This window comes from Arachis ipaensis, chromosome B7 (genome assembly GCF_059453495.1).
Source record: "Arachis ipaensis isolate K30076 ecotype BB chromosome B7, ASM5945349v1, whole genome shotgun sequence".
Taxonomy (NCBI): Eukaryota; Viridiplantae; Streptophyta; class Magnoliopsida; order Fabales; family Fabaceae; genus Arachis; species Arachis ipaensis.
Genome location: NC_142442.1, coordinates 129,927,336 through 129,939,403, shown reverse-complemented (window position 1 = coordinate 129,939,403; position 12,068 = coordinate 129,927,336). Strand labels below are relative to the sequence as shown.

Sequence of the window (12,068 nt, the reverse complement as noted above, 5' to 3'; positions counted from 1 at the left end):
ATGAAACGTGTGTGTAGAATGTAAACGTTTTAACTTAATAGGTATCTCCTTTACAATGTAAAGGAGATAAATAATTTTATACATTTTCATAATAAATTTTACAATTATTTATATCGGTAAATAAAACATTTATTTAATTTATTTAAATAAAAAATCCTTGTGCCATGCCGAAGAAGATTGTCTGTCCAGTGACACCTTTGTGATGTGGATTGTATTTCATTTTCATTTTCCACTTCTCTGTGTTTCTTGTCCTTTATCTTGACAAAATCAAAGTGATAATTATTTTAAAGGAAAAGAATAATTCATATGGGTTATTTATGTAACAATATATGGAAATTAAACATTCTTTTTATCCCTTTTAGACATCTTATTCAGCTAGTCAAGCATTATTTTCATTTATCCCTTGCAATTTTAGAGAGATATGGGCCACAGCGACAGCACAGGTCCTCTCATTATTTGTATTCTAATTAAATCTTAAATCTTCCTCATTTACTCATTTCCAGTTCCTAAACAAAAAACAGTTTACTAAATCATAACCAATCTGATTGGTCTAGACTTTCTATTTCTATTTGTATTACTTTTTAAACCATTTAGGTTGCCATTTAAGCTCACAAAGACAGCACCAAGGAGGCACATATTATAGTCCTTCAGTGATGAATCATCTGCTTATACTTCTTTCTAAGCAGAGACAACCTCCTCTGCAAGGGAAGCATTTCATCTCTTCTCCCTAGTTTATCCAACAAGAATACAATCTTTTTCACTGTAACCAAAACTTCCTCACTCTCGTATCCAAATTCTTTCTCTTGTATACCTAGAATCCTTCTAAGTAGCACAACTAACTCGCTCTCATCTTTACCAACTCGAGTTTGAATAGACACCAAACAGTCCAAAGCCTCCCCTGGCATGCATGATATCATGTTAAAATAAGAATTTGATTTATATTCTCACGGCAAAATGTAACAGGAATTATGGAAAGGAAAGGGCAAACATACCAACTGGAAGAGAATCTTCTCCAAATGCCTTCTCACGGATGCGCAAAGCATCCAGTGCCAGTTTCTCAGCTTCTTCATCTTGTTTCAAGTGGTAAAGCGTAACTGCAAGTTGCAACATTGGAAAGCTGACGGACTGGTCATCGCTTCCTTTCTGCTTTATCATTATTTCCAAACTTCTTCTCAACAAGTGCTCGGCCTCTGCATAATTCTTCGATCGGGAATATGAAGTTGCAAGATTTATCATGTGTGTCACTAAGCCGGGGTGACCTTTTCCTTTGTGCCTCTCTGTGATTAATAAGCATTCCTCTAATAATTCTCTGCCTTCTTGTGCTCTTAAAGTAAAGTAATAGACACCACAGTGAGTGCCAAGTTACCATCAATTCTTAGTATTTGATTTTACTTAATGTTTTCTTTTTTTTAATATGAGATAAAGATTAGAATTTGTTATTTGAATGCCAAAATAAATACTTAAATCTTCCATTCAAATTACCAAGGTTGTAAGAGAAGTTTACCTCCCGACAGCATGAAGCAACTCAGCAAGATCTACCCTCATCTTTTCCATGATGCTGTCATCTGCCGACAAGTAATTGGAATCTTTCATGACATGAAGTGCATGTTCATACAAATTGATTGCTTCATCTGACTTCCCTGCAAATCATATTTCATATCAATCAGTGCCTAAATATTGTAGCCAAAAAAGAAAAGCAGAAAGATGATGAGAATTCTCTACTTGGACACCATTTATTTATTTATTTATTTAGAAAAAAAACTCATGCATGAAAGAGCTTGTAACCAACATTCATGTTAAATGATACAACCATCAAATGAAAAAAGAACACAAACACGCGTGAGCACGAAAAAAAAAGCAGCAGCACAACAAAGCAAAGCAGAGAAAGAACTAGATAAAGCAAAGAGGAATATGCAAACAAAAATGAAGTTGTGTAAGTGAAAATGTAAAGTTACCTTGAGCACACTTAACTTGGGCTAGGGAACTCATGGCCAATCCAATTCTTCCATCATTTTGTCCATATGACTTTGTGTATATGTCGAGAACCCTAGAAAACAGCATAAACACAGGTAAATGTGCAAGAAAGCAGAGCCATTAATGCATTGAATCAGAAAGGGAGATATTTTTCTTATTAGAAAAAAGGAGTCAGCTAAACCTAGTAAAATGAGTTTCTGCGTCGTTGACTCTTCTTTCTTTCAGTAAAAGATTGCCAAGACCAAGTAAAGGTACAACCAAATCCTTACTTTCAGCACCTCTCTTAGACTCCAAAATAGTTATTGCAGACTGGTATTTCTCTATGGCTTTTGTTGCTTTTCCAGTTGAACCAAGAACCTTTGCCATAGCCAAATAGGGTGTGACAAGAAAAGGGCTGTCCTTACCTAAAAAAAGAGATGAAATTGAGAAAACCAGAATTTTGAAACTTCGAACATCAACTGCATCTTATATGGAAATTTTTTTAGGTAACTATAACTGGACATGCACAAATATAAAAGTTTCAAGAAAATAGATCTAGTTTTTAGTGAAACCAACGAGACAATTAGCAGGTCAAACTAAACACAATCATTCAACAGGCTGTACTAAATTAGAAAATAACACTAACATTGCTAGCTGGAACATCCACTCACCATAGGTCCTTTCCATAATGTTGAAAGCCCTTTGATATGTGTCCAGTGATTTTCCAAACTTGCTCAATGTTGAATACATACTTCCCATATGCATAAGTATCAAATCTAGATGTGGTGTGTCATCTTTCAAATTGTCAATCACTTTTCTCATCTAGCAATAATGAAAATATAAGAACGGACACCACATAGAAAAGGGAGTGAAACACTAAAAGATTCTACAGGGAACTACAACTAAAATAAGTATGCAAATGTATGCCTTTCAGTTTCACCATTGAAATATGACTTCAACAATCAACAGATATATGGAACAAACAATTATTGGCAACTACAAGTATACAATTACAAAGAGATATAGTTACAAGAACACTACTTCAGCACGTCAAACATACTCTTCAAGACTAAAACCATGATAAATTTGACAAAATCGAAAGTAAAAACAAATACTCAGAAATAGGAAAATTGGATAAATAGGAAAACATACCACATTCAACAAAAAAGCAACAGTTTTTAGGTCTCCAACAGCCACATAACCCAGCGCTAAGACATCCAGAATTGCAGCTTCTTGAATGCCTTTAGAGCCGGCATTCATCCGATCTTTGACCACTTCATAATTTGCATTAAGTAGGTCAAGAGCATCATCTCTTTTTCCCATTCTAATCATTGTTTTCACTTCATCAAAGAACTCGTTCAACTCTGTCTCAAATTCGTTTATTCTGCGGAACACAAGTTGCAGAGTCAAGGTACTTGTAGCGATATATCGATGGAAGAAAACCGCTTCTTACCTGTGATTTTGATTAGCATTAGTGTCAGCAAAGTGCAAGGACTCAAGTGAAGCTCTTGAGGCACAAAAGCGAGTAACAGTGGTGATGGGTATAATGTAAAGCTTTGAAGTGCGATTCTCCTTTTTGTTGCATGCTATGCTTTTCAGGTCAGACACTGAAAACATACGTGGAACCTCTTTGCTACCCCTAATAATAGATAACAAAGGAAATTAGACGAGGATTTTCAGAAATTGTAGCAATTGAAAGAAAGAAAGAGAGAGATAGGGAACCTGAATGGAGCGAAAGAGGGGGACGGAGCAAGAAACGAAGCTGAAGCTGACATTGTAGAGTAGAAAGTGAAAGCTGGTGTTGGCATTCAGCAGCACAACGAAACGGATAATGTGGCGCTAAATTTGGGCCACTTTAAAGCCCAATATTAACTAGAAAAGAGCAGCATGGTTTGGTGGACACTGTCAATGTATTCCAAATCAGGAATCAGTTAACTGAAGTAGATGGTTAATGCTGAGCGAGTGTCTCTGATCCGGTACAATTTTTTAAAACACGGGAAGCCTTCCAGGTTAAGAGGTTAATAGCTTTCTTTTTTTTAAAAAAAAGTATAGTTTGGATGAGAATTTCTTAGTTTCTGTATCATTTCTGATGAACTTGTTATTCGTGAACAGATTATTCGCCCATCTCAAGTGAGAATTATTAGAATGATTAGCAAGCTACATTAATTTACATTATTTTGGCTTATGTATATTAAAAGAGAAGAAAATGCATATTAGATATTACTATATTTTCTGGTTTAGGTGATAAAAGAAACATGAAGAACAAATTGAAGGTGTAGAGTTGTAATTTGTGAATGTTTGTGAAGACTTGCTCATGTTTGTATTTTCTTTTGATATTTTTCTTAATGCAATTCGGTTCTAACTTCTAAATATCTTTAATTTGCATGTCTCACAATGAGGTTTCTTTTGATGAAAGGAATACTATATCGATAAAAGTTGAGAGAATAGGTGTGCTTTTTTTTTTTTTACCAAAAATAGAATTAACACTCGAACCCGCAACCTCTAGATGAATATGGGAAGACTATGTCATTTGAGCTATAGCTTATTAGCGAGAATAAGTGTGCTTTTGTGAAATGGATTGTGAGCAATGTCATTTTAGCTTGTAGTGTTTTAGATTAGGTTTTCTGTTATCCATGTAGCTGATGAAATGTTGTTTGGTCCCTTACCCTCACCACCCTTTTTGGGTCTTTGTGAGTAGTTAAGTGAAAATAAAAAAGGGGGGGGGGGGGGGTGGGGGGATAAAAAAAACTTGATCAAAGGATAAGTTAGCAGCTGGAACTTTGGTTGAATGGTAATATAAATTTATGATGCCTAAAATTGAAAGTTGTTCAATCCACCTGGTAAAAAAAAAAAAACGGATAAGTTATGAATAAATTTAACAAATTCGACAATGAATGATTTCAAGCTAAAGTTAGACCAAAAAAGAAAAATTATATTTATAGGTCACACTTTGAAAAAAGGTTTTAATATAAAATGATTTTGGCCTTTTTCTTAAAAATTTATACTTTGAAAGTTTGATAGTTAGTTATGCTAAGAAATCTAATTGAAGCCATCATCAAAAAGCAATAAAGATTTGGTTGGGGTTTGAATAAAATAGCAATTATTGAAGAAATAATTTTTATTAGTTACATACAATGATTTGTCAATGTCCATTGGATGTAGCCATATGTTGAAGCTGCTATGGAAATGTACTTTTAGTGGAAGCCCTGTGGTTTTTAGAGGGAAAATAAATAAATAAATTAATAAAATAGATGAAAGCCTATGTTTTCATGTGTTAAAACTTTCCATTGCATTGCTTACTCATAAAACTCGCGTTATCAACCAGGAAAAACACAATCTAGGGTAGCCGCCAACAATTGCTCCCTGCACTTTGCTGAAAATAATAGTAACAAGTAATGAATAAGCTCGCCCAGTACAACATTTACATTGGAATGCTTCTCTCGCATTCAAAATTCCTAACTCTTACTATATGGAAAACCAATCAGTGCATGGAACAAGATGCCAATGCTCCAGGCACACAAGTAATGGCACTGCCATAATCTTCAGCCAAATTCTCAATATGTGCATCACTCAAGGGCCATCTTCTTGTGCTGTGAAAAGATCCAGAAAAGATAAATGTCAGTTCAAATTTGCATTTAAGATATACTGGGAATTGGGGGGTGGTTAAGAACCAAGATATATAAGACTTACTGCTCAAAATAAATCCCTGGAGCAAGCTCTGGGCTCTCTCTGCCTGCTCTGGAGTACCGGATATCTGAATAATCTTCTGTGTCGCATCTGGTCTATCCTCTACAAGCGTTACGTTGGCTCCTGACAACTGCTCCCATGAAAACATAAGTGAAAATGCATGACTTTAATTTCCAAAATAAAAATACAGACATATAATCATAATTTCCACAATCTAATGCAATACTAAAAAACAATTATCTCCTATTTTATTGGTCATTCTTGAAGCTCGAACATGAAAAAAAAAATAGAATAAAGTACCAAAATTTTCCCAAAGATTATTCGCATGACAAAAATATGGTCTAGAAAGAACTCATAGGGGGATCATCATGGACAGCAAAAACAGAACTCACATTACAGTAGGGCAATTTTTACGAATCATGTTAGTTTTAGCACTTTCCACTTCAAATATTAAGGTGAGGGGATGTAAGATCTAATAATCACATATACCTCACTTATTTGAACAAGCTTGCTTTTGGATTTTGCTATAAGCTTGGGAACTGCATACTCTGGTAGAACAACTTCAAGTGTACTCCTTGTGACAAGAGGCACAGCAATCCTAAACACATACAAAATGGGAAATGGGATGAGATATTGACAAGGGGAGAAAGAAAACAGGATGACATATTCACAAAAGTAAGACACAACATTTCATGAAAGGGACCAGTGGACCACGTACCTATTTAAACCACTCGGCACATCTTCGCGGCGGTCCGTCTCTTTCTGCTTTCCTGCCTCGGTGCTAGACCCTCCAGATTCCTTCCAAAAAGAAACAAGAGAAAAACTTATTTTTAATTCAAATAAAAAACAAAATTCTCTATAATTTGTCCCAAGCAGTCACTAATTATATAAGACTCGGTTCCCTAAGCTGTAGACAACATTTGAGATAGGAAACTGCATATATATAGCCATTGCAACATAGCATTGACTTATTTTTCAAGAAACCACTAGATCATTAGTCATTGGATAGTATGTGGCAGGTTCATATGATCACTTAACGATTACAGGCAAAATCCTTCTTTTATGACAAAGAATAATGAAGGGGAGGAAAAACTACTGAGATATAAATTTCCATAATATATTATATGCTTAAAAGTGATTTTCAATGTAGGTAAGAAATATATCTTGACATGGGTAAAAAATTCTCCCCAAAACCAGTCCATTAAATGGCAGATTAGCAAAATAGACAATATTTAAGATAAAATGTCAAGCAAAACGGACCATAATTAAGGTAAAATGACATTTCTTGCATTGCATCAAAAGAATACCTTTGATGGAAAGGGCCCTGGTGCAGTTAGCACATTCTGATAGGCTGCAGGAGCTTCAGTAGCTGAAGCCATATTATTAGAAGAAGATGCCTCAATGCCCGGTAAGGAGGTCAACGGTGGCATTGTATCTCTTGGAAAGAAGTCCTTATAAAAGTAACTTCTTAATCTTGATGTCACCTCAACAACAGCATCTCGTGCTGCCTTTATCTCTCCTACAATCTGCAGAGACAATAAAGGAAACAATATGAAATGTACGAAGAAGAAATTAAATGCTTGGTCTTCACTTTGGCCTTGAGGATGGTAAAGTTTTTAATCCTATCTACTATTTACTGGAAAATTCCTAATAGAAAGTAGCCAATTAAAACCCTACACCCATTGGTTTTCAAAATCAGTTGCACTTGGTAGAAAAGCAATGCAATAACTATTATAATATCTATCGGCATTTTAAAGTTCAACATCTATCATTTTCCTACTCAAGACCACATTTAGCAAAAGAAATTTACTGTAGTTATATTTAAAGTAGTAGTAGGTCCAATGAATAACCTGTACTAGCTCATCAGTTCTTCCAACACAAAGAGGTAATTCTTCTCTAGGCAGAATCTGAATGTTTGCACCGGTCAACCTCCTTATTTCTGATAGCGAGGCCTCTTTTCCATCTATGCATTCAATATCGCTAGATGGGACGACGAGCCTGGTGGTTATAGTATTGTCCTTATCTAGAACAAGATCAACAATACGAGTTTGTATATGCAACAAGGCTTCCTGTGCTGGGAACAGCTCATCATCAGGACCCTTAAGTACATAATGAGAACAGTTAGAATTATATCCATCTGAAAAACATGTTGAACAGCTTTTGGAAGAGTTTAAGTTGCAACTACTTAAGCAGGAAGAAAATTGCCTCTATGACACTTATAGCTTGAAGAAGTGATCTAAGAGATATTGCAGTTGTTACACTCAATACACTACAAAAGGGACACAGACAAAAAGAGAAAGCAAGTACCTCCTCTGAAGTAATGATTATTATCTGTTCATCTGAACCACCAATAGGTTCGGCCACCTTTACATCTACCCCAACTTCATTTTGAAGGAACTCTACAATTCCATCTGATTCCCCAATAATGCGATCAACTTTCTCAACTGGACAAAGTATACGGAAAATAAGCTCCTCTCCATACAGGGGCTGTGCTTCATCAACCATGGGAGCAGGCCCTGGCTCCATTCCGTAATTACCCAATTGGGGTTGGTTATTGTTTCTGGCATTGGTGTTAGACATTCGTGAACCAAAATTAGCTCCGTCTACAGCTGATCTACGAGATCCACCAGTCATATGAGGAACATAATCATCGTCGGGAGGGAAAAATCGCTCAGGTGAATGTGCACGTCCATGGAAATGACCACGGTCACGATGCTGGCTCTCCCTTAACCGTGACGATATAATTACTATAGCATTCTTCACGGCATTTACGTCGCCTACTACCTGCACCGCATATCATACAATTATTAGTTTTCAGTTTAAATAATCTTTAATGGGTAAAAGTTGCAGGGAAACACACCACATCTTTGGAATGACCATGCATTTCCATAACTTCACTATAATAACAAAGTTTAGAGGCCCCAAAACCAGAAAAAGAGAACCATTGAGAGCATGATAAAGCAACCGCTAGCAGTCTTCCACACTTAGTGGATTAAATTTGAGGAAAATCCGACAAATAATGTCACATTTGATCTAAATAAGTTCAACTAAAGAAGCACAAGATCCACCATCAAATCAAAATCAGTTACTAATATAATGCAATAAATTTCAGGCATACATCATAAAACAAATCAATAATCCAAAACAAACAAAAAAATGTACTCCAAACCACCAATTCAAAGTCAGAATGCTTTTGAAGCTGAAAATTGTTCCACCTTTCCAGCTCTTTAGCTGAAAAGGAAATGAAGTAGCTTCAAATGCTACTGATTCAGAAGTTAAATCAACTAATGATTGTTAGCTCAAATTATACTTCATTTAATTTATGAAACACCGGGTATTTAAGGGAAAAAGAAGTTAAAGGAATCCTGAAACGTTAGAAAAAGCCATATTCATTGTCTTCAGTTTCAGCAATTTTAATTGGTTGTCCAAAAGTATAACAACCACTGAGTATATATAAGAGTAAATGAGCAAAAAAACCATAGTTTTTCCCCATAGTCCATTACTCCATACTCCACAATGGTGCTGGAATTCTTTCACCACAAAAAAGTAGTTGTGTTCTTTTTCTCAGCATGCATGCAATTCAGACAATCGCCAAAGGTAATTCTACTTTTGTTGGTTGCAATTTGCACCTGAACAATCTCTTCTGCCATGGAAACACAACGGGGTAGATTGTGATCTCTAGGGAGTATCCTAATTTGTGTCTTTGTTTCCATCCTCATTTGTTCAATAATCTTCCCTCCTTTTCCCAACAAACACCCTACATGCATTCTCGATACCACCAATCTCGACGCCACACGACTGTTCCCGCCACCACCACCACCTCTTCCGCCTCCTCCGCCAGGGAGGCCGTACTCCTCATCCTCCTCCCCGACCCCGAACGCAGCGTCGCTCTCCAGGATCCTGTCGTGGATCATGAGGAGCGCCTCCTGCGCCGGCGAAAACGACGGCATTCTCCCCTCAGGGTCGCGGCGGCGAGTGTCGGAAATCTCGATGATCCGCTCCTCATCGCCGGGGATCAGCTCGTGGACGTTGATCCATGCGCCGGTGTGCTGCCGTATGGACTTTATTATGCTGCCAGACTTCCCGATGACGCCGCCGGCCTTCAAATCGTGGCACAGAATGCGGTAGCTGGTGGTAACCGTCAACGGCGAGTCCTGAGTCTTAAACTGGCGTCCTCCGCCGCCGCCGCCACCACCACCACCTCCTCCGCGGTGGCGGTGAACTGGAACGTTGTTATAGTGGTGGTTATAGCGGGGCCTGGTCCTAGCGAGGGTGTCAGAATCATAGTCCTGGTCATAGTAGTAGTTCCTCTTAGATCTAGACCTATCCATGAAAGTTTTAGAACCTGGATTCGAGTTCCGAGTGAAAATCCGTTCGTTTGGGGATTTTTGAAGTTATAACGCTGGGTTTCCTTTCAATCCAAGCATTATGTTGCGTGCGTTTGGATGTTGAAACATAGAATTGAAATTAACGAGTTGTTTTTGTTATGTATGAGTTCCGATTCGATTTTGAAGTGATGTGTGAAACCCTAGAAAGGAAGAGAAAAGGGTGTGTCGCAGTGACAGGGAAGTTGCAAGTAAGTATGTTTAGTTTAATTGAAATTGCAGATAGCAGAGTTGAGGAACGAAGAAAGAAGAGTGGGGTTGGGTCTATGTATGTATTAAATGTACTCTTGTGTTGTGTGTGTGTCTCTCTCTATATTTATACGCTTATAATTATGTGCCGTATGCTTTTGCTGCCAACTACACTATACACTCAATACTTCCTAGTTCCTACGTATCCTTCCATTCAACCTTTATAAGTAAATACTAATTACGCTTGATTGAGGTTTCTCAAATTAGAGTTTGAATGAAAATAATTTTATAGAATTAATTTTAGATAAAAGTAGGTTTATGTTAATATAATTTATGTTTAATATTTTATATTAAAATTAATTTTAAATATATAATTAGTTAATTATTAAAAAAATATAATATTAAATTATAATATTATTTTTTAAATTATTTTTTTTATATTTTTTTAATATATTTTTTATATAGTATTTTTTATAATACTCTAATATGTTATAATTTTTTACTACTTAATATTTATTTATTAAATTAAAAATAACATAATAATTGAGAATTTTTTAAGTATTTTTTTTAATAAAAATTAATATTTATTTATTAAATTAAAGATAATATATAAAATAACATATTTTAGTCCTTTTAAGTATTTTCAATAATTTTATTTGTATTATTATTTTAGGTTTTAATTTTTTACTAGTTATACTTTTATTACTATTTATAGTTAATTTTTTATTTAATTTATTATTTCTAATACAAATAATAATACATATTATAAAAAATTAGAATAATAAATCATACACAAGAATTACAATGATAAATTTTACAATATCAAACAAAAAATATTTTATAATTTTTTAATATTCTTAATATTCTTTTATTTAGTATTATTTTGAACGGTAAAATTTTATTACTTATGACTATGTTATTATATATTATTAGTTTTTCATTTATTTCGTCTTTTTTAATAAGATCAATAATTCATATGATAACAAAATTATAATAAAAAATTTAATAAAAATTTTAAAATATAAAAGAAAATACTACAAATAATAAAAAATTAAAATATTTGAAATGTTATAAAATTGATTTTGTAGAATTGATTTTGATCAAAAGTGAGTTAGTATTAACGTGATTTATGTTTGGTAATTCTTATTCAAAATGGATTATAGCCAACTAAATATTGTTTGGATTACATTATTCAAAATTACTTTTAGATAAAAAAATTATAAAAAAAAGACATGAATTTAAATAATTATTTTATGTTATCTTATAATTTTATTTTAAATATTTAATTTAATTTTAATATTTTTTTAATACTCTCAATATTCTTTAGTACTCTAGTAGGATTAATAGAATCATAATACAAAGTAAAAAAACATATTCCATACAAAAAAAATAACAATAACAGTAAAAGAACTCATATAAAAAAACAGAAATTTTATAAAAAATAATAATATATATAAGAGAGTATTAAAAAAAAAGTATTATAAAAAAAACAATAAACATATGAATAATGAAGGATATAATTGGTACATAAAACATAAAGTTCAATCCAACGTGAAAAAGTAAACGTGGATTGAAGAATTTACAGCGTACAAATATTGCTAAACATGAAGATGAAGCGTTCAAGAAACTCAAACGAGCTTCTCTCTTCTCTAACACAAATCCAAACACACTTACTTCAAGTGAACAGTCTTTTAGGATGCAAAATCATTTCTGCTGTTAAAAAAACTTAGATGAATGTTACAATACTCCCTCATTGTTTGGAATTTTAAAATCCCATTAAAGTTTACAAAAAAAAAATTATATTAAATTTAATGCAAAAAACTCTTTATCTTCAACGTAATTTCTCTTTCCTTC

At 34.2% G+C, this 12,068-nt stretch overlaps 2 protein-coding genes across 3 annotated transcripts; both read right to left on the bottom strand.

Moving 5' to 3' along the window:
* Positions 1-452: 452 nt before the first annotated feature.
* Positions 453-3,883, bottom strand: LOC107605882 (Tetratricopeptide repeat (TPR)-like superfamily protein). Its single transcript, XM_016307818.3, has 9 exons — positions 3,676-3,883; positions 3,407-3,592; positions 3,106-3,337; positions 2,625-2,775; positions 2,156-2,378; positions 1,956-2,047; positions 1,505-1,640; positions 993-1,324; positions 453-898 (listed from the first exon to the last, which is right to left on the bottom strand). Exons 1-9 carry the CDS (start codon positions 3,759-3,761, stop codon positions 648-650), a joined length of 1,689 nt encoding a protein of 562 aa, XP_016163304.1. The 5' UTR covers positions 3,762-3,883; the 3' UTR covers positions 453-647.
* A 1,334-nt stretch (positions 3,884-5,217) lies between these two features.
* Positions 5,218-10,407, bottom strand: RCF3 (RNA-binding KH domain-containing protein). Of its 2 annotated transcripts, XR_015892303.1 has the most exons (9): positions 9,270-10,407; positions 7,948-8,424; positions 7,491-7,739; positions 6,948-7,166; positions 6,359-6,438; positions 6,130-6,238; positions 5,644-5,770; positions 5,420-5,543; positions 5,297-5,326 (listed from the first exon to the last, which is right to left on the bottom strand). XR_015892303.1 is itself a non-coding variant. In XM_016307816.3 (8 exons), the coding sequence occupies exons 1-8, from the start codon at positions 9,969-9,971 to the stop codon at positions 5,524-5,526; spliced, it is 1,983 nt and encodes a 660-aa protein (XP_016163302.1). In that variant the 5' UTR covers positions 9,972-10,407; the 3' UTR covers positions 5,218-5,523. The 2 variants fall into 2 exon arrangements, 1 of the variants encoding a protein (XP_016163302.1); XM_016307816.3 differs by having other exon boundaries at positions 5,218-5,543.
* Positions 10,408-12,068: the final 1,661 nt, after the last annotated feature.